The sequence below is a fragment of the Ambystoma mexicanum genome, chromosome 1p (assembly GCF_040938575.1).
Source record: "Ambystoma mexicanum isolate Mex_15411 chromosome 1p, UKY_AmexF1_1, whole genome shotgun sequence".
Classification (NCBI taxonomy): Eukaryota; Metazoa; Chordata; class Amphibia; order Caudata; family Ambystomatidae; genus Ambystoma; species Ambystoma mexicanum.
In genome coordinates, this window is record NC_090921.1 from 1,285,640,059 (window position 1) to 1,285,662,012 (window position 21,954).

At 46.8% G+C, this 21,954-nt stretch overlaps 1 protein-coding gene across 4 annotated transcripts in view; it reads left to right on the forward strand.

The window, feature by feature from the left end:
- Window positions 1–21,954, forward strand: part of LOC138452925 (carnitine O-palmitoyltransferase 1, liver isoform-like) — a 1,293,714-nt gene that overhangs the window by 735,510 nt on the left and 536,250 nt on the right. For all 4 annotated transcript variants that reach the window (XM_069605291.1, XM_069605282.1, XM_069605298.1 and 1 more), the window contains exons 12-13: window positions 3,716–3,821; window positions 4,071–4,187. In XM_069605291.1, the coding sequence (XP_069461392.1) occupies window positions 3,716–3,821; window positions 4,071–4,187 (223 nt within the window). The remainder of the gene's footprint in view (window positions 1–3,715; window positions 3,822–4,070; window positions 4,188–21,954) is intronic.

Sequence of the window (21,954 nt, forward strand, 5' to 3'; positions counted from 1 at the left end):
TGTGCAGAGGAAGCAAGTACACGTGCCTGCCCGTTGGGTCTTGGTGCCCGGAGTGTGCACAATCACAGGCCTCCATGACCCACCGGGGAAGGAGGGTTAGGGTCCACTGGATTGGATAGGTAGGGGTGATTAGGGAAACCGGATTGAGGGTCAGGAAGAGGTAATGGATGGGTAAGGGGATTTGGGGAAAGGTTTGCCTTGTTGCCCCTCCTGGGGTTCCTGATGTCGCTGATACTCCGCCCACACTCCTGCACACTTAGACACTATGCCCCCAAAGCCCTGCCTAGTCTGGCCGTTCCGGCCCTAGTAGTTTCCCTATGATACCTGACACGTTGTGTCTTAGGATTCTCTGGTGCGTCACTAGCACGCACTCACCATGCGTGCAGGTGCTGATTGTTTGAACCCACAACCAGCACACCAATAAGTTCAACAGTATACAACAGGTTCCTTAGTATATCACAAGCAGATACCCCTCTGCTTACATATTATGCATTACAAGAATATGCCCTTGGACTTACATATTATGTATTGGCTGTTGGAAGTCACAACTCCACACAAGCTTTCAAGAAACAAGATTAAGGCACTTAGCTTCGTGTCGTGCAGCAGGTGGGTCTGCCATGAGCTGAGGTCCCAATGTTCTAGCCGTATGAAACAACGGAGCGTTGCTACAAGAAATCAAAAGCACGTATGAGCTTGCGTTGTAGAATCGTGTAGCAATACTCTTACAAATCATCAATCCTCCCCTCAGACAGTCCACAGCATGCAAATGTAGATGGTTAATGATACCGGTGCCCCAACACTAATTCTACTGGTGCGTCGGAAATTTCCTTCGGCAGTGAGCACCTCTGTGCTCCATACACTCCAAAGTTCCAGTCACTTTGCCTGAGTGCTGCTTGCGTTTGTTTCGGTTTCATCCTGCACACAATGCTCTCTTCCCAGAGTGCCCAAACGCTGCTTGCGTCCCAAACTATAGTTAGTATTGCTAGTAAAATGCACTTATCTGTTGCTGCATGCGGGGCGTGCAGTATTTGCAGGCAGGGAATGGTCCAGCGGATCGCAGCCTGTAGTAGCCGTCGGAACACACGTCCTCTATCTCCACCGTTCTGTAGCACAAGCGGGGATCTTCGTGCGCGTCGCGCGAAGGAATGTTTGGTTGGGCGTTGTCCCCTTTTACTATGTCGACACAGTTGTACCATTGTCTGTTGGGTGATTCTCACTCACACCTATCACCTGGGAGCCCCTGACACCCAAGTTGGACCTGGGAGGGTCGATCAAAGAGGAAAGAGGTCAGCCAAGCCAGAGCCTGATCAGTGATAAACGGGTTATCAAGGAGATGGTTGAGCAGGATGGTATGGTTGACCATATCAAAGGCAGAAGAGAGATCGAGTAGGATGAGGACACAGGGAATGTTAGATTCCTGGTTGGAGAGCAGATCTTCATGGATGTTCAGGATAGCAGTTTCTGTGCTTCTGGCAGCTCTGAAAGCAGACTGGTGGTCGTGGAGACAGGCAACCGAATCAGAATGAAGGTTAAGCTGAGAGATGGCCAGCTTTTCCAGGAGTTTGCCCAGAAAAGGGGTAATGGAAATTGGGTGATAGTTGGCTGGACAAGAAGGATCAGCTGTGGGTTTCTTGGGAAGAGGATGCACAAAGAGTGCTTTGGAGGGGAAGGATCCTGAGCCAAAGGAGAGGTTGCAGAAATCAGAGTGAGGGTATCAATGTGGTCCCTGATGGTTTTAGAGGAACAGGGATGGACGTGTTTTGATGAGGCTTTCAACACCTGAGGAATGCATGAGAAGTATGATCAGTCTCAGCTCATGGCTGCTCCCAAACCATCAGAGACGGCAAACAAAACAATGCTGATAAAAGGGGAGGGGCTTCGAGGTTGTTTTTAAAGCTTTTCAGCTGTGTAACCCAACTCCTAGGCAAAAGATAGGCACAGATCTGCCATTCGAGTCAGGCGAGTGCTGGAACCAATAGGGTGCCATTTGGAAGCAGGAGGCCACACTATAAAGGCTGCACGGGTGAGGTCAGGAAGTCCAGCTTAGTGTTGAGGTGTTGGTGGCCGAATTGGGGCAGAGTGTGGGTGAAGTTTTTGTGAGAGAGAGTGGTAATAGTTTGTGAAAATTAAGCAGTGAATGAAGGTTTTGAGAGAGTGGGGTTGTAGTAAGGAAAGAGTGGGAGTCAGTGGGTGAGGAGAGAAGGTAGTAGATGGAGTGAGAGTGAATTGGTGTTGGCAGATAGGAAGGCTAGAAGAGAAGGGTGCAGGAGAAAAGTGAGGGAGTGAGAATAGTGAGAGTGAGCAGGGTACCATATCCATGGAAGAGTGAGCAGAGCACTATAGCCTTGAGAAGTGTGTGATGAGGGGTGTGAGTAGAAGAGGGAAGAGGGGTGCAGTGAGAAGAGGAGTTTAGTTAGAGATGAGGAGAGGGGTAGAGAGAAGAGTGGTGCAGTGGAAGGTAAGGAGGGAGTAGGCAGGTTAAGGAGTATGTGGAAGATCTGAGGACAGGAGAGGGGGGACAGAAGACAAGGAAGAGAGAGGGAACATTGGAAAAGTGCAGAAGAAGAGTAGTAAGAACAACGGGAAGGAGAGCGAGGGCAGCAGGTGCGTGTCAGAACGGACCAGAGCATCTGTAATTGGCACAAATAATCCATCATTCTGTTTAACACACTGGGGCTAAGGAGCCCTTAGAAGAACCATGGAGGGAGTCAGATGGACTTTAGGCCCTCACCTATGCTAGCCTTAAATAATAGGTGTTACCGAAAGCTAGTTTGGGGAACCCGGGATTTAGGGGTGTCTGGGTGAGGGAGGGTAAAGCTCATGGGAGACGAATGAGGGATGCCGATTAGTGTATCACCCCATTTCCAGCCCATTGTGATACATTCAACCATCCACACATAGGACAATCTGCCTCTATTAAGACTGAACAACACACTTTTATATTTAGAAGAATAAAAACCCTTGAACTGTCTCCCAGTGTGTGTGAATTAAAGCCATCTGTGACACTGGCTTCATAAGACAGCCTTAATCTGCGACTCCTACATTATGGTGTTTTTCTAGATGTAAAGCATATTTAACTTATTTGAGGGTAGTCCCAGTTTAACGATGGACAAAATTCATTAAGCATGGGAATCTATAAAAGTTACCAATGCTACAGAAATAGACCTACAGATAAGTACCTTTAATTTTCCTACCATAACGACTTCTGTACTCCTGGTCCATAGTCCCCTTACTCTATACGCACGTCTGTTCTTCTCCTCTAAAGAGAGTTTATGGTTCTGCACTGTGAAAAGGACATACACTTACAGCAAGGCCCATGTGCAAGAAAGGTTCAAGAGCGGGAGGCACATAAGGGTGTCTGCCCTGTTCAAATAAGTTAAAGTGGTGTTCTGCAAAAAGTTTTGGAGCAGGGACTACGGAATGTGAGTACAGTCATCACTGTAGCGATTAACCTTAATTTGATAGTGCTGCTGTATTGCATTGGTCAACAACATTTTACATTTCAACTAAACTAGGTGTGTGTTCTATCACTTACTATGCAGTTACATATTTTCTGCATGACACGGACACCCCACATATTGATACACTATTCATCTGATTAGTGCTAACATGTAGAGCCTAAACTGGTGATAGTGGGGACTGGACACGTAGTTCTTCTGATGGGGCATTGGTTGCAACCTAAATACTTTCCTTGATTTCTGCCTTTTTTCCCCAGGTGGTTTGACAAATCTTTTACCTTAATTGTGTTCACGAATGGGAAGGTTGGCCTCAATGCAGAGCACTCCTGGGCGGATGCACCCATCATCGGACACATGTGGGAGGTAAGAGGGATCATACTGTTGCTGCATTGCAAAATATACACTGGTAACTAGTGTTGTGACTTGCCTTTCTCAGGTGGTATGACAACCCTTAAAAGTGTAATTTTGCAGGAAATTAACAAATGAGCTATTTTAGAGCAGAGGAATAACCTTATTTTTTAACATAAGATTGGTTGTGTTTCCACCCCTTTCAAACCTGTGATAGTTGCCTATTTGATGGTGCTAGTATTTTTATTTCCATTCTTTCCTCAGTCAATGCTGGCAACCGACTGCTTCCAACTTGGATATAATTCAGAGGGACACTGCAAAGGGGAGGCGGATGCCGTGCTGATCTTTCCACAAAGGTTGCAATGGGAGATCTCTGATGAGGTCAGTTTTCTATACACATTGTCACAAACACCAGTGAGGCCAAAGATAATGTTCAAAGAGCATGAAGCTTAATTTGCATATCATCTTGATGTCTGTTCTCCTTGAAGGGAATCTCTTGATGGTTTCTGAAAGTGGCAGACCTCGGTCAGATGTAGGCCAGTATTTTGAACTTAGTTTGGTTTGTGGATTGGATTTCAGGGAGTTGATCGTAGCACCACAATTACATTGTTGAGCGTATAGGATATAAGTTCTAAGTGTTATCCCGATTTCTTCATCAAAGAATCTTCATTAATGTTCATGAAGACAATGTCACAGATCTTGTACAATTTAAATATATATTTAAACTCTCCAAACAACTTCACGTTTATAAATGTGGGTATGTTATGGACTCATGTTTGAGACTTTATGGTTAAGGTTGCATCGTCTCTTGAATACGAAAATGCAAAATTGTTTACTTTGTTTTGTTCTTGTTCATATAAGTTCAACAGATTTGACAGACAACTGAACTGGCCAAATCCAAGCAAACATACCAGATTTGGTGAAGTTTCATCAATGTTTTTTCTCATGATGATTTTCAGAGAGACTAAAAATGCATTATTTACCCCACAATCTCAAAATGGCCTGCTCTGATTGAGATTTTTGGCACACACACAGGCTGTAGGCTTCAGCAGTACACGCCGCAAAACTTTTAAAAATCAGAACAGCCAAACTCGAGAAACTGACTTCTAAGTTGAAAGTTGTTAGGCAGAAACCTGTGCAGTTCCCTTGGGGACCACTGCAAAAGATTTAAGACTACAGGTATAGCAGTAAACCCACTTGGTAGCAGTCTGCACCACCCAGATTTACCTGGTAGCTGTGGCTGAGCAGTTGACTTCCCTCAAGAAGAGTTAGGCAGTATGCAAAGTATACACAATATGTACCCAGGCACAATAGCACAAGCAAACACTGACCAGAGCTTGGTTTCAAAAGTATATAGTTATTTATTTATCAAACACACATAAGTTGAAATCACTCTAGCAAGATATAGTAAAAACACTTCAAACACAGTTATAATGAAAGCAGTTTCAACCCTTACTCCTATCTAGACAACTCTAGGTTAACACCACATAATTAAAACAGAGGGGAGCGCTTAACGTTAGATGACACTCTAGTAGGTTCAAGAAAGGGATAAAAAGAAACAGAAATGGGTTAAACACACCACTCTAAGGTCCAGAACACTTGCAATAGGCTCAAAGAAGCACAAAGTCACAGGTGAGCAAAAGTCACTAGGCAGGGCCCACTCTTAGAGTAGCCGGAGCGAAAATGTGCCCAAGATCACACTGTTATTAGGGATTCAAAGTCTTGCAAAGAGTTAGAAAGAGTTTAGAGTGGCTTAGAAAGTTTAGCCAGGGTGTTCCAGGCACTCCCAGGTTCGAAAGCCGGGGGCTAAATCTACCCTGTACAGTCGGTGGCAAGGGAAGCCAGGCGGAACACGGTACCTTAAGCGGAAAGGATCCTCCAGCGGTGGCAGTTGTTCCAGGCAGTGGCAGCAAGGCTCGACGTCGGTCAGGGGAGAAGAAGTTCTCGCTGAAGAGCAGAAGAAGAAGGTCGTTGCACTGCCCGGGAAGAAACCAGCCGCGGAGTCCTCCGGTTAAAGGGTTGTACCGACTTTCGTGGTTGGGGTAAAAGTGGTGGGGTTCCGGTTGCCGGGGTGCTTGGCACTGGCAAGGCGGCCACGAGATACCTCGAGAAGCGGAAAGAAGGTGAAAACTGGTTGTCCCCACCAGTCAAGGGAAGGAGCCACTCGGTCGTCGGGAAAAGTGGTGAGACGGTTCAGCAGGGCTCCACCGGGTGGTGTCGTCGAAGCAGGTCGGCTCAGCTCTTCCCTCGTCGGATTCTTGGTCCTGTGGCGACTTCTGAAGTTCCAGTCCCCAAAGCCCTGCTTTTATGCAGCAAACCCCCATTCACCCAGCCTAGCTGTCACTCAAACATGCTAAGTGGTGAGCCGGCCGGCTCACCACTTGGGCCAATCAGGACGGAGTGCGACTTGAGTTACCAAGGTAACTCAGTCCAGGGTGCCTAAATCCCCCTCCACCCCTCCTAAGTACCCCAGACAGAGTGGCACCACTTTGGAGGGCTTCTGTGGAGAAGCCCGCCAAAAGTGGAACAAAGGGCTCCACTTTGGGTCAGAGTTACAGAGGCGGACGCCAACGCCATTTTAGAATCAAGTTTTGGCAAAAAGTCCCAACCGGAGTTATAATAATAAATATATAAACCGGCGGTATGTTTAAGGCTACCGTAAATAAATAATTAAATGTGTTAGCCTAAAACAATGGGAAATCCCATAGGGAAATATTCGCGGTCGAATATAAAAAGTAGTTTCCACTGCCACCAGCCAAAACTCGATCAGGGGGGACGGAGACGTGCCCCCTCGACTAACAGACCCTGGGGCAATCGAATTGCCCCAGCCAGTACGTCCACAATATGATGGTTTGTACTGGTTCTGTTCAGGATTCAAGACTAGCAAAGTCTTTGGTGACTTTACATGCCCTGGGAGACAGTAGTCAGTCCCAGGGTATGGAGTCTATGTTGGGGAGTCCCTAGGACACCCCTGGGTCACGGCACAGAGGGTGCTGTGTAACCCACATCACAAAAATACATGAGGCCCTATGGAGTAAAAGACCCCATAGCCCATTCAACACAAGGTTTAACCAAGAAAACACACTTCAACATGTCCAAGAGTGAGGGTAAAAGAGTCTCACTCTTGGCAGGAGAAAAAAAGAAACCCCAGAAATCCAGCAAAGCTGCTGGGGGACTCACTAGGTAGGGAAATTCAGCCTAAACAGAGAATTCTCCCTAACAAAAGTGTACTGATATTTCTTTACATGCGCAGTAGGTTTGGAGGACACCACGTTTTATTTACAACAAACCTCTCCCCAAACCCATCAAAAAGTCTTCCCTTGACTTATAGTTTCTGGATAGTCTCTGGCTTAAAGTTTCCTGCACTCTGCTTTGTCATGTATGTCAGGTTTTTTTGGTTAATCGTGCCATCTGGCTGCTTTTTAAGTACCCTTCTTAGAATATCACTGGGTTTTTCCTAACATTTGCTAGTATAGGATGGACGTCTTGAAAGACCACAAAATGAGGTTTACCACAAAGAAATATAAATAGCCAGTCACCAGGTCAAAGAACAGTATTTATTACAGTCCAGACTGGGGTATCAGTACCCCACAATGCTTGCGTACAGGCACCGTGGAAGGAGAGAGCCCCGCAGCGAGAGCATCTTACATATATACATTCAAGAATAACATATGATACACTTGTCCAGCCCCTTCACGTAATAGGGTCCATAGGGTTCATGACCTTTCCACGTAGGTGATATTACTGAGACAATGTGTTTGCATTCTTCCCCATTCAACCTATTGACAATTTACTGTCTGGGAGCAGGGCAAAGCCGTGCGTGGGGGCATATCGTGTTCCCTGATACAAAGTAACATTTGCTGTACAGTTTATCTGTTTCTCTTGAAGCTTGAGGTCAGTCAGCTCTAAAGCTTAGAAAACAGGATTTTCACCAGAGGAGCACATTGCAGCTACACATTATTACAATTAGTGGTTCAGTGGGGAAACATGGTCGAGACAGGCGGGCACCTAACTATGCTATGCTTCTGCAAGGACTTCAAGGTTCTACAGTGTAAGACAAACAACACGCTCAGCAGAACGTGCATTCCTGTCTCGTAAATAACAAAGTTCATGCTGCAGTCTTCTACCGCGTTCAGAGTGAGTAAGGAAAAATGAGCAAGGAACTGAACTGAACATTGCATCCAAGATGGCGAATAAAACAAAATGGCAACGTGGCCACCATTATTGTGGCAGTAGGTTTGTCACGTGATGCGAATGTGCTTAGGCCAATATGCATACCTATAGGACACTTAACTAAATATATTTTCACAAACCCTCCTTTTGGCCTAAGCCAAGAGCATCATCCAAACATGGCATCCTCAGACGACCAGGATGCAGAGTCATCATCTGAACACCCTGAGTAAACCGAGATGGCCATAAATTCTTTTATAGCAATGTACTGCATGATCAGTATGTTGATGACGTGTACAGGCAAGTGCGGGTTTGGTTTCAATTTGACTAATGAATGTGCACAACAATCCCCTATTATGGAACCCAGGATAGGTAGACATTGGATGCAGCAGCAGCAAAATAAAACTATACCAAGGATTATAGCCAGACCAGAGAATATCTTCCAACCCAAAGTTCTTAGTAGACTCCCAAACCATGTACTAAGATCCCAATACCCTCAGGGAATATTTACTTCTGAAGCCACAATGTGTAGTCTTTTAATTGCTTGGAAAATGGTGGGGGCGGAGTCAGGTACATAAACGCAACACGCAGACCAGAGCATTTTGCATACAGCACCATGCTCAGTCATCTGTCTAACACCATCCTGTTCTGAAGAGCCACTAGTCTAATGGCCTTTTGTTCCAGTGTCATTGAACATGATATCAGTAGTTTCATTGATAGTTTTCTCCATAATCCTTGCCAAGTTTTCTCCACAATCCTTGCCAATTTCCTATTATCTTGGGAGTTAATTATCTGTCCCCAGAACGGGATCATGGATTTAGCAATATCCCCCAATACTTGCAGGGGGGGTGTCACATTCTATTTCCCTTCTAGGACGAGTTTTCAAGATCTCTGCGGTGGAAGTGATATATACCCCAGGTAAAACTATTCCCAAATAACATGTACCATGCCAATCTTTTGGTAACCAAGGGTAGGCTTCACTTCCACAGATGAAATAGATTGAAACCCCTATATACAGAGACCTATCCTCTTTTTACTAAAACTGCTGTGTTCATGCACTTCTCAAATGAGCCCATATGTCAGGAACCTTCTTTTCGCAAACGGAATGGGACAGGGTCATGGTTGATGGTTATGTTGGAGGAGTGACCTCCTTATTCCCTACTGGGGTCATTTTAAAAGAGATCATAGATTCGTAAGGTCTGGAATATTTGTCAGAATGTTTGGCAGAGCAGTGTTGAGGGTGCTTTCATTTGCAAACACTGAACATCCTAGCGGCAACAATACCAGTCGATCGAATTCAATAACATTTGTGCCATCAAAGTTACCAGTGGCACTGTCGTTCCATCGTTCAAAGAACAGTGTTCTGAATGAGGCTTAACATACAGTAGACAGAGGGAGAGGATGAAAATACCAACCTATTCCCTTATCACCATGCTGTGGCAGATGTGAGCAAACCCAGCAGTTGGTTTTATTCAGAATAGCTTGTGTTGCATTCATAATCATCAGGAGGATGTTGTTACGATAACCCCCTCTATGACTGAGGTCTCGTGAATGAAGGGTGTGTGCGTACACGTGTAAAGGAGACATTGTGGATGCACTTACAGTTGGCAACACAGCATCGAATGGATGTGCACTTTCAAATACCATAGTACAGGTACCAAAACTAAGTTTTGTACCTGAAACTAAGCTGAACATATTCTTGTTTTCTGCGCCCTGGTGCCCCAGGGTCTGGCGCGCTCTATAAATAATAAACTAAACCATAATGCAGGTTATTAGTGTATTGTCCATTTCGAGGGGATTGTGTCCTCCGATGTATTCCACATCTGACAGGTAATGTCCACAGCTGTGCTGCTTAGGAAAATTTTCAGCAGAGGGCGTCCTGCGTCGATGACGTTGATCCGTTGTCCCTCGAGGGCCTCTGTCGAGGGTCGACATCACTGGATGTTAAATATAGGATGCACAGCGCCCATAGCCATGGTTCTGTTTTTTTCCGCAAACGTGTTTGCTTCGGAATCTTGGCACGCTCGATTCTTCTCTTCAAAAGCGATGTCTTCCTCTTCTTTTACTACCCCGAGGTCGGGCTTTAAAAAATGTCAGGACTGCTGTTCGAAGATGTCCATCACGGACCCGCACAACATCTGCCTCTGGTGTCTCAGCGAAAGCCATGCCACCGACGACTGCGAAGACGTCTAAGGCCTTGCGGGAACGTAAGAAGAAATTGAAGGTAATCAGGGTGTCTAAGCCCCATAAATCGAACTCCGCTGGGCTTTCAAGTGATGACTCGAGGGGCGACTCTTCGTCAGCGAAAATCCAGGGGGTCTTTGTCTAGGAGTGGTTCCCACCATTCCTCTGCCTCCTCGAGGCATTCTAGAAAGCGGTGTCACCGGTCGCCTTCCTCGTCGGAGGAGGACTCCGCCAGACGGTTGGCTTGCCCCACCAAGTCTTCGTCGCTGGCCGAATGGGAATCATTCTGCCTGCAGATGTTAGCGATTTTCGAGTCGCAAGGCACAGTTCCGTCCACATCTTCGAAAGAAGCCGGCAAGGAACGGGCTCAGCCCATCACTTGCACGCTTTCTGGCTCAGGGGTCGGTGTGATCATCGGGACCCGTCGAGGTCCCGTTTGGACAAGGGAGATCGCCATAGCCGTGCCAGATCCAGGTCCCGGTCCTCGATGCCATCGAGACCGTCATAACCTGTGAAGCCTTTGAAAAAGGCGTTGACGCCATCGGCGCCGTGTCCGTCAAGGGGCTCTGCCCTCAAAGAAGCTGTCGACGCTGTCGGTGCCTCGGTCGATGCCGATTCCCTCAACGCCGTTTGTGGATAATTTGCCAGAGGTGCCCCGGAGGGCTGTGGAACCTCCAAGGAAGGCACTCAGTAAGTCTGTGAGGCCTATCATACTCCTAGATTGGAGTTTTTCCAGCCTTTACAAGACATTTCAGAGGTTGAGGAACTGTCTGATGAGGAGATGGTTGTGCTTCCTGATGTCCCTGATGATCTTTTGGCTGGGCATAGTCAAATGGAGGAACTCCATCAGTGTTTGCATGACGCTAGTGGCCTTGACACCTCTCCGGAGGTGGAGTTTGGCCGACCTGAGCCTGGGGCGCATGCAGACTCCTCCTATCGGCGTCTCATGTCAAGGGTGACGGAATACTTGGGGTGGTCTGCTCCACCTGTTGATTTTGCTCAGGATGATTTGAAGGACATCCTGGATCAAGGTCCACCAACTGACCCGGTGTTGCCGTTTCACATGCCTTTGCAAAGTAGGGTGGTGGCGGCTTGGACTGCTCCAGAGAGTCTACCAGCAGTTAATAATTTGCTTTAGAAAAAATACCGCCCATCCAGTGGTGACCCCTGCTACTTATCGACTGGAGAGTTTGGTAGTGCAGGTGGCTACGGCCTCATCAAAGCAGGCTCCTTATCCTACCATCCCTCTTGATAGGGACGATAAGCGCTTTGATGGTTGGGCGAGGAAGGTATTTTCGGCTGGGGGTATGGCGTTGAAGGCGGCCAACTCCACTTGTGCCTTAGCGAGATTCACACACACTCTGTGCAAACGTGCGCCTTTGGCGGCTGAGCATATTCCTGAAGGGGAGGAACGGGATGGTTTTCTACCCCTTGTGCAAGACGGCAAGGATGCCATGTGTGACTCCGTTCAGTCAGGTCTGGACACGGCAGACTGTGTCAGCCGGTCCATGGCTGCGAGCACCGTGATACGCAGGTTTGTGTGGTTGCACAAGTCAGGGTTTGCTCCTGATGTGCAATCCCGTCTTCTGAACATCCCCTTTGATGATATTCATCTGTTTGGCAGCAAGGCTGACGAGAGCTTCGAGAGGTTGTTGAACTCCAAAGCTGCAGCAAAGTCTTTGAGCGCTGCGGTACGTCAACATCCGCCTTTTCGTCCTAGGGGACAGCAATGGAGGGGAGGTTCCTTTCGGTACTACTCTTCCTTTGGTAGATCGAGAGGAGCTGCCAGTCAAAGGGGCCACTGTAGCAGTACCCGGGGTGGAAAGCAAGGTACTCGGGGTGCCAAAGCCGCTCGGGCAGTTGCCTCTTTGCCCTCAGGCACTGCCGCAGCCGCGTCTGCTCAATCGTGATGCCATGTCCCATGTTTCGCCAGTTGGGGGCAGACTTGCGGAGCATCTTGGAGAATGGCGGGCCATTACTGAGGATGTGTGGGTTCTGGAGATCATAGCCCATGGCTACTGTCTTCGCTTGCGGCAGAGGCCTCACGACAATCCACAGGGGAAGCTCTCTTTGAATCGTCCAGATCCGCTCTTTGCGCAGGAAATGCTATCCCTGCTGGAGAAAGGCGCCATAGAACAGGTGCCTGTAGCGGAGAGGAACAAGGGATGGTATTCCCCTTATTTTTTGATCCCGATAAAAGACGGGGGATTGAGACCCATCATGGACCTGCGTTGGTTGAGCAAGCTCCACAGGAAGGACAAGTTCAAAATAGTAACTCTTTCTCAAGTCATCCAGGCCCTTCAACTTCAGGATTGGTTGGTGTCTCTGGACCTCAAGGATACTTACTTTCATGTGCCGATTCATCCCTAGCACAGGAAGTACCTGAGGTTCACGGTTGGCGACTCCCATTTTCAGTTTCGGGTCCTGCCGTTTGGATTGCGCCCGAGGGTCTTCACCAAGCTGATGGTGTTGGTGGCAGCGTATCTCAGGAAAGGAGGGATTCACGTCTACCCCTACCTGGACGATTGGTTGATCAGGGCCCGCTCTCCCGAGCCAGCCCTGGATCATCTGTCCGTCACCTGCCACTCCCTTCCCAAGCTGGGCATCTCCCTAAATTTAAAGGAGTCCCATTTGACACCTACCCAACGACTCTAATACATCAGAGCAGTGCTCGACACATCCCTGGGGCAGTGCTCGACACATCCCTGGGCCAGTGTTCGCCTCCCCAGGTGAGGGCTCATCACATTCTGCAGAGGGTGGACAAGTTTCAACCTGCCCAGAGTCTTTCAGCGTTCGAATTCTTGGGGTTGCTCGGCCTCATGGCATCCTGCATTTTCTTGGTGCCCGAGGCCAGGCCGCGGATGAGATCTCTGCAGTGGGCTCTCAAGATGCAGTGGTTGCAGTTCTCCGGCAGGATGTCTGATCCTATTCAGATTCCGACCTCAGTAGCCCAGGATCTTCTATGGTGGGCCGACGAAGGCAATCTGATGAAGGGCGCACCATTTTGGCAGCCATGGCCAGAGGTCACGATCGCCACGGACTCATCCCTCACAGGTTGGTGAGCTCATGCCAACGAGTTGGCAGCCAGCGGACGTTTGTCTCCGTCCAAGTCCAGACTCCACATCAATCTGTTAGAGCTAAGGGCCGTCAGGCTAGCACTGAAGGCTTTTCTGCCGTCTGTGCGGGGGAGGAATGTCCTCATTATGACAGACAATACAGTGGCCATGCACTACCTCAACAAAAAAGGGGGGACAGGGTCACTCCTGTTGTGCAGGGAGGCGATGCAGCTCTGGTTCTGGGCCATCCAGCAGGAAATGTTCGGCAGTTCATCTGGCCGGAGATGAAAAGGCGGCGGCGGCGGACACTTGTCAGGCTGAGATCCTGGTGCCTGCTGAAGCTGCTGAACCCCGACAATCCACCCAAAATGTGGCACTCTGAGCTGATAATATATATAACCGCTCAGTTTACCTCACTTCCAGGGGAAAGGGGGAAGGGGCAAATTAACAAACACCAGGCTGGAAGCGATCAATTAGCTGGTTCTTCACCTGTAGTTAAATACATAAATATATAATACACCTCATTACTCAATGGGTTACTATACTAACCTTAAAACTCTATATCCTTTACCAAAATAGTCAAAAACCATACCTGGTACTTCTCTCAGAATGCCCAGAGAAGTGATAAGCAGACAAGACTTCCTTACTTGTTGACCAGAATCTTAAAGATCATTCAGCCTTCTCAGCAGGTCCATGAATGTAATATTTAACTTTGTAGTTCGTCTTCTGAACCTCAAGATTCTTGAACAAAGTCTAAAGTTCTTTAAATAAGTTTAAGGAAGTTCTTTTCAGTTCTTGTATTTATTTTTATATTTTCTTTTTAGTGTCTTTTACTCTTGAACGATTTTAAAACTTGCGATGAAATCTTCACGTGGAAAAATCCAGCACATGCGCTAAAAATCCAAACCGCGGGTAAAACGCATACGTGCTGAAAATCCAAACCGCGGGATAAAACACACGCGCTGAAAATCCAAGACGCGGGAAATACGCACATGCGCTGAAAATCCAAACCGTGGGAAAAAACACACGCGCTTTACTCCTAGTCGGGGGAAATGCGCACACACGCTGAAAATCCAAATAGCGGCAAAGACGCACACGCGCTAAAGTCCAAGACGCGAGTTAAATACACTCGCGCTAAAGTCCAACCCACGAAAAAATACGCACACGCGCAAAAACCAAATCGCAGGAAAAAAGCACACGCGCTTTTATTTTATCACGTGACACTTCTGAGAGCTCGCGCGGAAGCTCCACATAGATTTGTTCTTGCGCACGCGCAGATTCGAAACGCGTAATAAAATACACAGGCAAACTCACGTAGCAAAACCCTTGCGTATATGAACAGTAAACGTGAGTCTAAGTTCACGCTCGTGCTTCACTCTCACGCGCAGAGACACACGCGCAGGCTCAAGGTAACGGAAAAATCACGCGCTGGTTTGAAATGATACTTAGGGAAGAAAACAAACGTACGCGCTACAGTTTTTAGATACAGGTTTGCGATTTCAATCCTTTTAAATTAATATGACCTTTTTACAAAGTTCATCAAAACATGGAAAGTCACTTATCTTGTGATTGAGTCATGAAAACTTCTTTTCTCAGATAATTGGAAATTTCTCACTCCAGTCCTGTGTCTCCACGAAACTCCATACACGACTCCTGTTATATTTTCAAAGATGCCGCTCGACTGCTTGAAACTTGACACCCCTGGACAAGTAAAGCAGGAGCAGCATAGCACACGACCTCTCAGCTGGGCAAAGACGATGAAAGGCAGTTTAGAATGTCCTCCCTATAAACAATCTCCAGCCAATTAGAATTTAGACTGAGAACCTCCATCTTGGCTTGGGGCATTTTCCATAGACTGCAATGAAGGTTAAGGGCAAAATTGGCTGTTTAAAAATATAACCCATAATAACTTCCCAAAACCTTTCTATACTAAATATGTGTCTCCCCTGACCAATGTAAATGAGTATATGATACTGTATGTAAAAGAATGTCACTCCAACCTGACAGTACCTGACAATGCTCTGAGCAGGCAGAGCACAGTCTCTCTTGAGTGGGAGCTTGCTCAGGAAATTTTCTTTGGAGATCTTCGCCCTTTAGGGAACCCCGCAAGTGGAGCTCTTCGCCACCAGTGTCAACCGGAAGTGCGAAAGATTCTGCTTGCCTGAATTTCCTCCAAGATGAGCCTTAGGGGACGTGTTTGTAGTGAAGTGGTCTTTCCCACTGCTGTATGCGTTTCCTCCAGTCCCCGTAATTCCACAACTGTTGCAGAGGTTACGGAGGTTCAGTTCCCGAATGATCCTCATTGCTCTGGCATGGGCCAGGAGAGCGTGGTACCCGGAACTTCTAGACATGTCCATCTGCCATCCACGCCGTCTTCCCTACCGAGATGATCTGCTCTCACAGGAGGGGGGTCGGGTTCTCCATCCAGAGGTCAAGTCCCTCAGCCTTCATGCTTGTTATCTGAAGGTTGAGGTATAAGGATTGGGACCTCCCCGAAGACGTGATGGAGGTGTTGCTTTCAGCCAGAAGGCCCGCAATGAAATCCCTGCACTGTTGCCATTGGAGAAAGTTCTGTGACTGGTGCAGGATCCTTTCCAATGTTCCATTCCTTTGGTTTTGTCTTTTTTGCTTTCTTTAGCCCACAAGGGGCCTGCAAGTGGGTACCATTAAGGGTTACCTGTTGACGCTGTCCATATTTAAGCATTTGTCTGAGGAATGTTCTTATTTTAAGATCCCTTTGATTTCTCAGTTTCTGAAAGGGCTAACTGTGTTTCCACCGTCGCCTTTCCAGGTGCCGGGATGGGATTTGAATTTGGTTTTAAAGTTCCTAATGGGAGCTCCGTTTGAGCCCTTACATTCTTGTCCGTTGCGACTGTTGTCCTTTAAAACTGTGTTTTTAGTTGCGGTTACTTCCGCACGCAGAGTGAGTTAGTTGCAGACACTTTCCGCCAAGCCACCCTATACTGTTTTCCATAAGGACAGGGTTCTCCTACGGGTGCGGCCTTTTTTTCTTCCGACGGTTGTGCCGGAATTTCTTTTGCCCCAAAAGGTGATTCTTCTGGCGTTTTATCTTCCTCCACATCCTGGTAAGGAAGAGGCGAGGCTCCATAGGTTGGATCCTAAAAGAGCTTTGAGTTTCTATCTCTCACGGATGTCCCGGGTCAGAGTGGACGATCATCTCTTTGTTGGTTATGCTGGAAGGCGCTTGGGCCAGGCTGTTTCCAAACAGACCTTGTCCAGATGGATCATTTTGAGGATCTTAGTGTTACTGTTTGGCGGGAAAGGACCCGCCAGTTGGCTTACGGGCTCGCTCTACTAGGGGTGTGGCTGCCTCCACTGCTCTACACATGGGTGTTCCTATTCGCAATATTTGCGAAGCAGCCACATGGGCCTCTGTCCATACTTTTGTGAGACACTATTCCTTGGACTCCATCCATGGGCAGGATTTGGCCTTTGGTAAAGCAGTCCTCTATTCAGCCATTTGATTGGGCATTCTAAAATTCTAAAATTGTAAATTATTTTCCCACCTCCATAAGTTGGTACTGCTTTGGGAGTCTATCATAGATGTGGAATACGTCAGAGGACACAATCCCCTCGAAGAACAAGTTACTTAACGTTCTTTCGATGGGATGTTCCTCCAACGTATTCCACATCGCCTTCCCAGCCTGCCCCTCTACTGAATTTCCTATGCGATTGCAGTCTTACTGACAGGAGATTGGTGCCACACGTTCTGGGAAAAAACTATAACTGAGGCTATGGGCGCCGTGCGTCCACATCCAGTGACTTCGACCCTCGACAGAGGCCGTCGAGGGACAACGGATCTACGTCATAGATGCAGGACGCTCTCTGGCGAAAATTTTCCGAAGCAGCACAGATGTGGTCATTACCTGTCATAGATGTGGAATACGTCGGAGGAACATCCCATCGAAAGAACGTTACTAGATATGGTAAGTAACTTGTTTCTTTGTCCTTGGGGACCATGGCCCTTGATATACAGGCCCATCAATCTGAAAATGTACCATGACCTCATTGATTCGAGCAGCCCCAAACGCGGGCATAGTCCTTCAGCGTCCGTTAAGCCTAACTGATGGGCTTTATAAGTTCATCCGTTGGTGGCACCTGACCACGTTGCCAATCTTGCTTGTAGTCTTCTTTGCCACTCCCTGCCCCTTAGCTTGTCCGGAGGGGAATGGCACAACATTGGTTTCTTTGTTGGTGCAATAGTCCTACCACACTTTCCTATTCTATTACAAAACGTAATGTCATCCCTGAACTAAATCCAATTTCGTGGTCGAAGGTTGTACCTTAAAGTCCCAGGTACTGAATGGCTGATAAACAAACGATCGTCAATCTCCAAAGGAACAATGTCAGACGATGCAGAGGGAGAAGAAAGCACTGTTTCCCTGAGCCCCACAGACTCCGGAAGTGATTTCGTATCACTCTTGGTGTCAATCAGAACAGACACATGATGATCGATCTCCTTCTTGTAACCTTCATCATGAGGCAAAGGCAGTGGCACTTGTTTCACGTACGTTGTGTGTATCCAATGTTTCTTGCTGGCCACACGTACTGCTATCTGCGTGGCCAATAGCACTTGGCAAAGCTCCTTCCAGCGTGGTGCAAGCCACGTTTTCCTCTCGAAAATCTTGAACAGCACAAAATCCCCAGGCCGAATTCGATGGCCTGGCCCGCCTATTTTCCAGGCAGGGCTGCTCGAACCTGTTGGTGAATCAAACGCAAGTTTTGAGTCAACTGGTCACAATAGTTGGACACTAATTGGGTACTCTATTTCAACCAACTTTTTAGGTCTCGGTGCATTCCATACGTTTGCAGGCCTCCCCACAATAATCTCAAATGGGGAAAGTTCTGTTTTTGACTGTGCGAATGTCCGGGTAGAGATTAAAGAAATTGTTAAAGCGTCAGGCCATTTCAAATTGCTGTGTGTGCACACACCTTCGCTAATTTATTCTTCAAAATACTGTTGTGGCGTTGCACCAAACCGGCACTCTGAGGATGTATCGCTGAGTGAAAATGTTTATCGATTTGTAGTCACGCACAGATTTGCAGAATGACTTCAGTGATAAAGTGCAGTCCATTGTCGGACCAAATGATACTCAGCAGGCCAAACCTAGGAAAATATTCCTTCAACATGGTTTTGGCCGTCTACAAAGCAGTGTTGTCTTTTATGGGGAAAGCCTCAACCCATTTACTAAAGGCACAAATCATAACTAACAGGTATTTGTAGTTTTGGAAGCGTTCCATCTCGATAAAGTCAAAATGAATCACTTCAAATGGCATGGATGGAGGCCTAAAACTCCCCTTTGGTGTTGGTGTGACCTTCCCAATGTTGTGTCTCAGACATACCCTACAATTCTGAACTAGATGTTTGGCAATTTTCAGGATATTGTCGTTGTACCAAACTTTATCTAAATGCTGGCATATCTTTTTCGCACAAATATGCACTGGACCATGAGCCATAGTGACTACGGCAGTGACATAAGCATTGAGCAGCACCCATCTTTGCTTCTCATTGTCTACCCAACTCCCCTCAACATCCAATCCCGCCAGACCCTTACTCCATTGTTTGATCTCCTCTGCTGTTGCTTCAGCCTGAATTTCTTTTACACTATTGACCCCTTCCATCGAATTAGTGTCAGTAACCCATTTTGCCGAATCCAACACATACATTCCAGAGTGTGGATCAGTAGCAATCTGTTTGGCAATTCTATCGGCAAAAGCGTTTCCTTTTCCTATATCGTCTGTCACTTTTTGATGTGCGGCACATTTCATTATCGCTAACCGTCTACGAAGTGCTTGTACTGATAACAATTGTACTATCAGAGTACCATTTTGAATTTTGCTGCCATGTGATGTCAAAAATCCCCCCTCTGCCCTTATTTGCCCAAAATCTCTCCAAAGTTGTACTGACTGTCAGTATAGATGTTTACACTAAGTCCTTCAGAAATCTTGCATGCTGTGGTCAATGCAACAATCTCTGCAGCCTGGGCGGAATTATGCGGTATCCTTCTGCTCAACGATAGTGTCTAATGTGGTTATTGCATAAGCTGCAGTGGAAGTACCATCAGGTAGCTTAAAACAGGAACCATCACAAAATAGTTCCCCATGTGTAGATTTCAAAGGTATATCACTCAAATCAATTCTGCCTTTTGTTTCTTGTTCTGTAACATAGAGGCAATCATGGGGAATGTCATTAGTGCAGTCTCCCTCTTGTGGAGATGGCATATGTCCAGCTGGATTTAAAGTACAGCATCTCTTAATTTGGATGTTCGGTGCAAATAGAATCAACTCCTATCTCGTTAATCGAGCAGAAGTGAGATGCTGAGTCTGTGTTCTGTTGTTTTACTGACGCAGCTGCAGCTCTCAAACATTTCAGCAAAGAGCATTCAACAGGGTCTAACGTGGAGGAAAAATAGCCGCATGGTCTGCCCTTTCCCCCATGATCCTGTGTCAATACAGCCAAAGCGCAACCCTCTCGCTCATGCACATACAAAACAAAATTCTTTTCATAATTTGGCGTGCCCAATACTGGAGCTGAGCACAACGAAGCCTTAAGCAGATCAAAAGCGTTCTGGCAATTTGTGTCCCATGGCAAATGAACATCCTCCTTTGTCAATGCCAAGATAGGTTTGATCAAAAGTGAAAAATTCGGGATCCACTGTCTACAATAAGAAACCATGCCAATCAGAGCTCTGACTTCCTTCTGCGTATTTGGAACAGACCTGTCAGAGATGCTTTGTATATGTTCAGGTGTCGGGCCCCTTCCCTCCTTTGATGGGAGATAGCCTAGATAGGCGACCTCCTGTCGTCAATACTGAAATCTTTTCAACAAAGCTTTGTGTCCATGTGTAGCTAAATGAATAAGCAGTAGAATAGTACCCTCCTTGCAAGCGTCCTCGGAATCTGTGGAAATAAGCAGGTCGTCAATGTACTGCAGCAACGTGCAGCTTGACGGCAGTGCAAGCGTGTCAAGCTGTTCTTTCAATGCCCTTCTGTATATGCTCGAACTTTCAGTGTAACCCTGAGGGACACGTGTGAATGAGAAGGCGCGTCCTCCCAAAGTGAACGCAAACAAGTACCTACTATCCGTGTGTACAGGAATGCTAAAGAAAGCATTCTTCAAATAAATAACACACAATTGTGTGGCTGTAGCCGGAATCATGGTCAGAAGGTCGTAACATCAGGAACAATCGGAAATTGTGGCACGACAATCCTGCTAATTGCGCGCAAATCAATTATAAAACTGTAGGGTAAAACGTTATCCCCTTTCTTATATACAGGTAGAATCTGGCTATTACACACACTCCCAGAAATCTCTTCAATCACACCTCGGTATATAAAGTCTGAAACAATACTCTTCCACTCACGCTCACCTTCTACCGATATTTTGTACTGTGTTTTCAGAATTATTCGTACTGGCTGTTAAGGATCCCCACATCATTATCATTCACTGCCCATAAATGTGTGGGCACTTTACTGAACTCACTCGACAAAGGCATAGACAAGAATTGTGAAGCGGGATTTTGTTGGGGCGGGATCGTCAAATACACCATCTGGAGAACAATAAATCGCAGCATTCAATTTTTTCAACAGGTTTAATCCCAACAAGTTTTCGCCGCAATTCGTTGTCAACAAAAATTGACATGAATCAGTTAACAGTCTCAATGCAAACTGTACCAGCTACCTGCGTACCAGAGAACCCTATGGAAACATTGCTCTGCCCTGACAGTTGAATATCTGGAAGCCGCATATGGTCAATGGAACACTTCTGTGCTCCGGTATCTACTAGAAAGATATGCTCCCTATTCCCCACCTTCATTTCAACGTAGGGCCCCTTTTGATCAATGGGGAATAGGTATCAGTTGCAGACTCTGCTTCGTGCTGTCCTAGCGAAACAGTACATCGCCAGATGTGAAATCTTCAGTGAAATATGCATGAGTAGGATTATCAAAAACATTCCCATTCCTCGCATTGTGTGGCTGTGCTCCTCCCGGACTACCCACATTCGTATCTTGTAGTTGGCAGTGCTGATTCTGTGTGAATTGTTATCTACCAGGACCCGCAATACCGGGGCGACCTCTTGATCGTCTTCCGATCGTGCCTTATGGGTTATTAGCTCGCTGTTGGAGGGGCGGACATTGTGCCCTCCAATGGCCTTCCTGTCTACAATACGGACACTGGTTCATGTGCGGAGGACCCATTTGTGTTCCCGTTTGTGGCGCAAACTGACCCCTTGGTTGAGTGTTCCCTCCTTTCGATCCCTGTGCTTTCTGCTGCAAAAGTACCCTAGTTTTTAAATCACCTTTTTTCTTTTCCACCTTCTCCTTCTGTGCAACACTTCAGATAGTGATTTTGCTTCCCATGCACTTTCAGACGTCATGATCTGAGTTTGAATCTCAGGCAACAATCCTTGTACAAATTTATCAACAAATAGTCTCTTTCCTGGTTCTGTACTCCAATCTTGCCCACTAAAATCTGAAAACACTTGTTCAAACCTCTTAAAAACTGTCTCACCCTCTGTCTTTCCTTGCATGCATGCTGTCAATTTGTCCCATATAATTCTCTTTTCCGGCACTAAAGTTGTCAGCTTGGTCACTATATTATTCAGCAACATCAATATAACCCAAGGCGTTTTCTTGCCTGCTTTCCTAGCCCCATCAGCTTGTGTCGAGGCATCCCAAGTATTGCCCATCCCTGCTGATCATCTATAGTCCTAATAT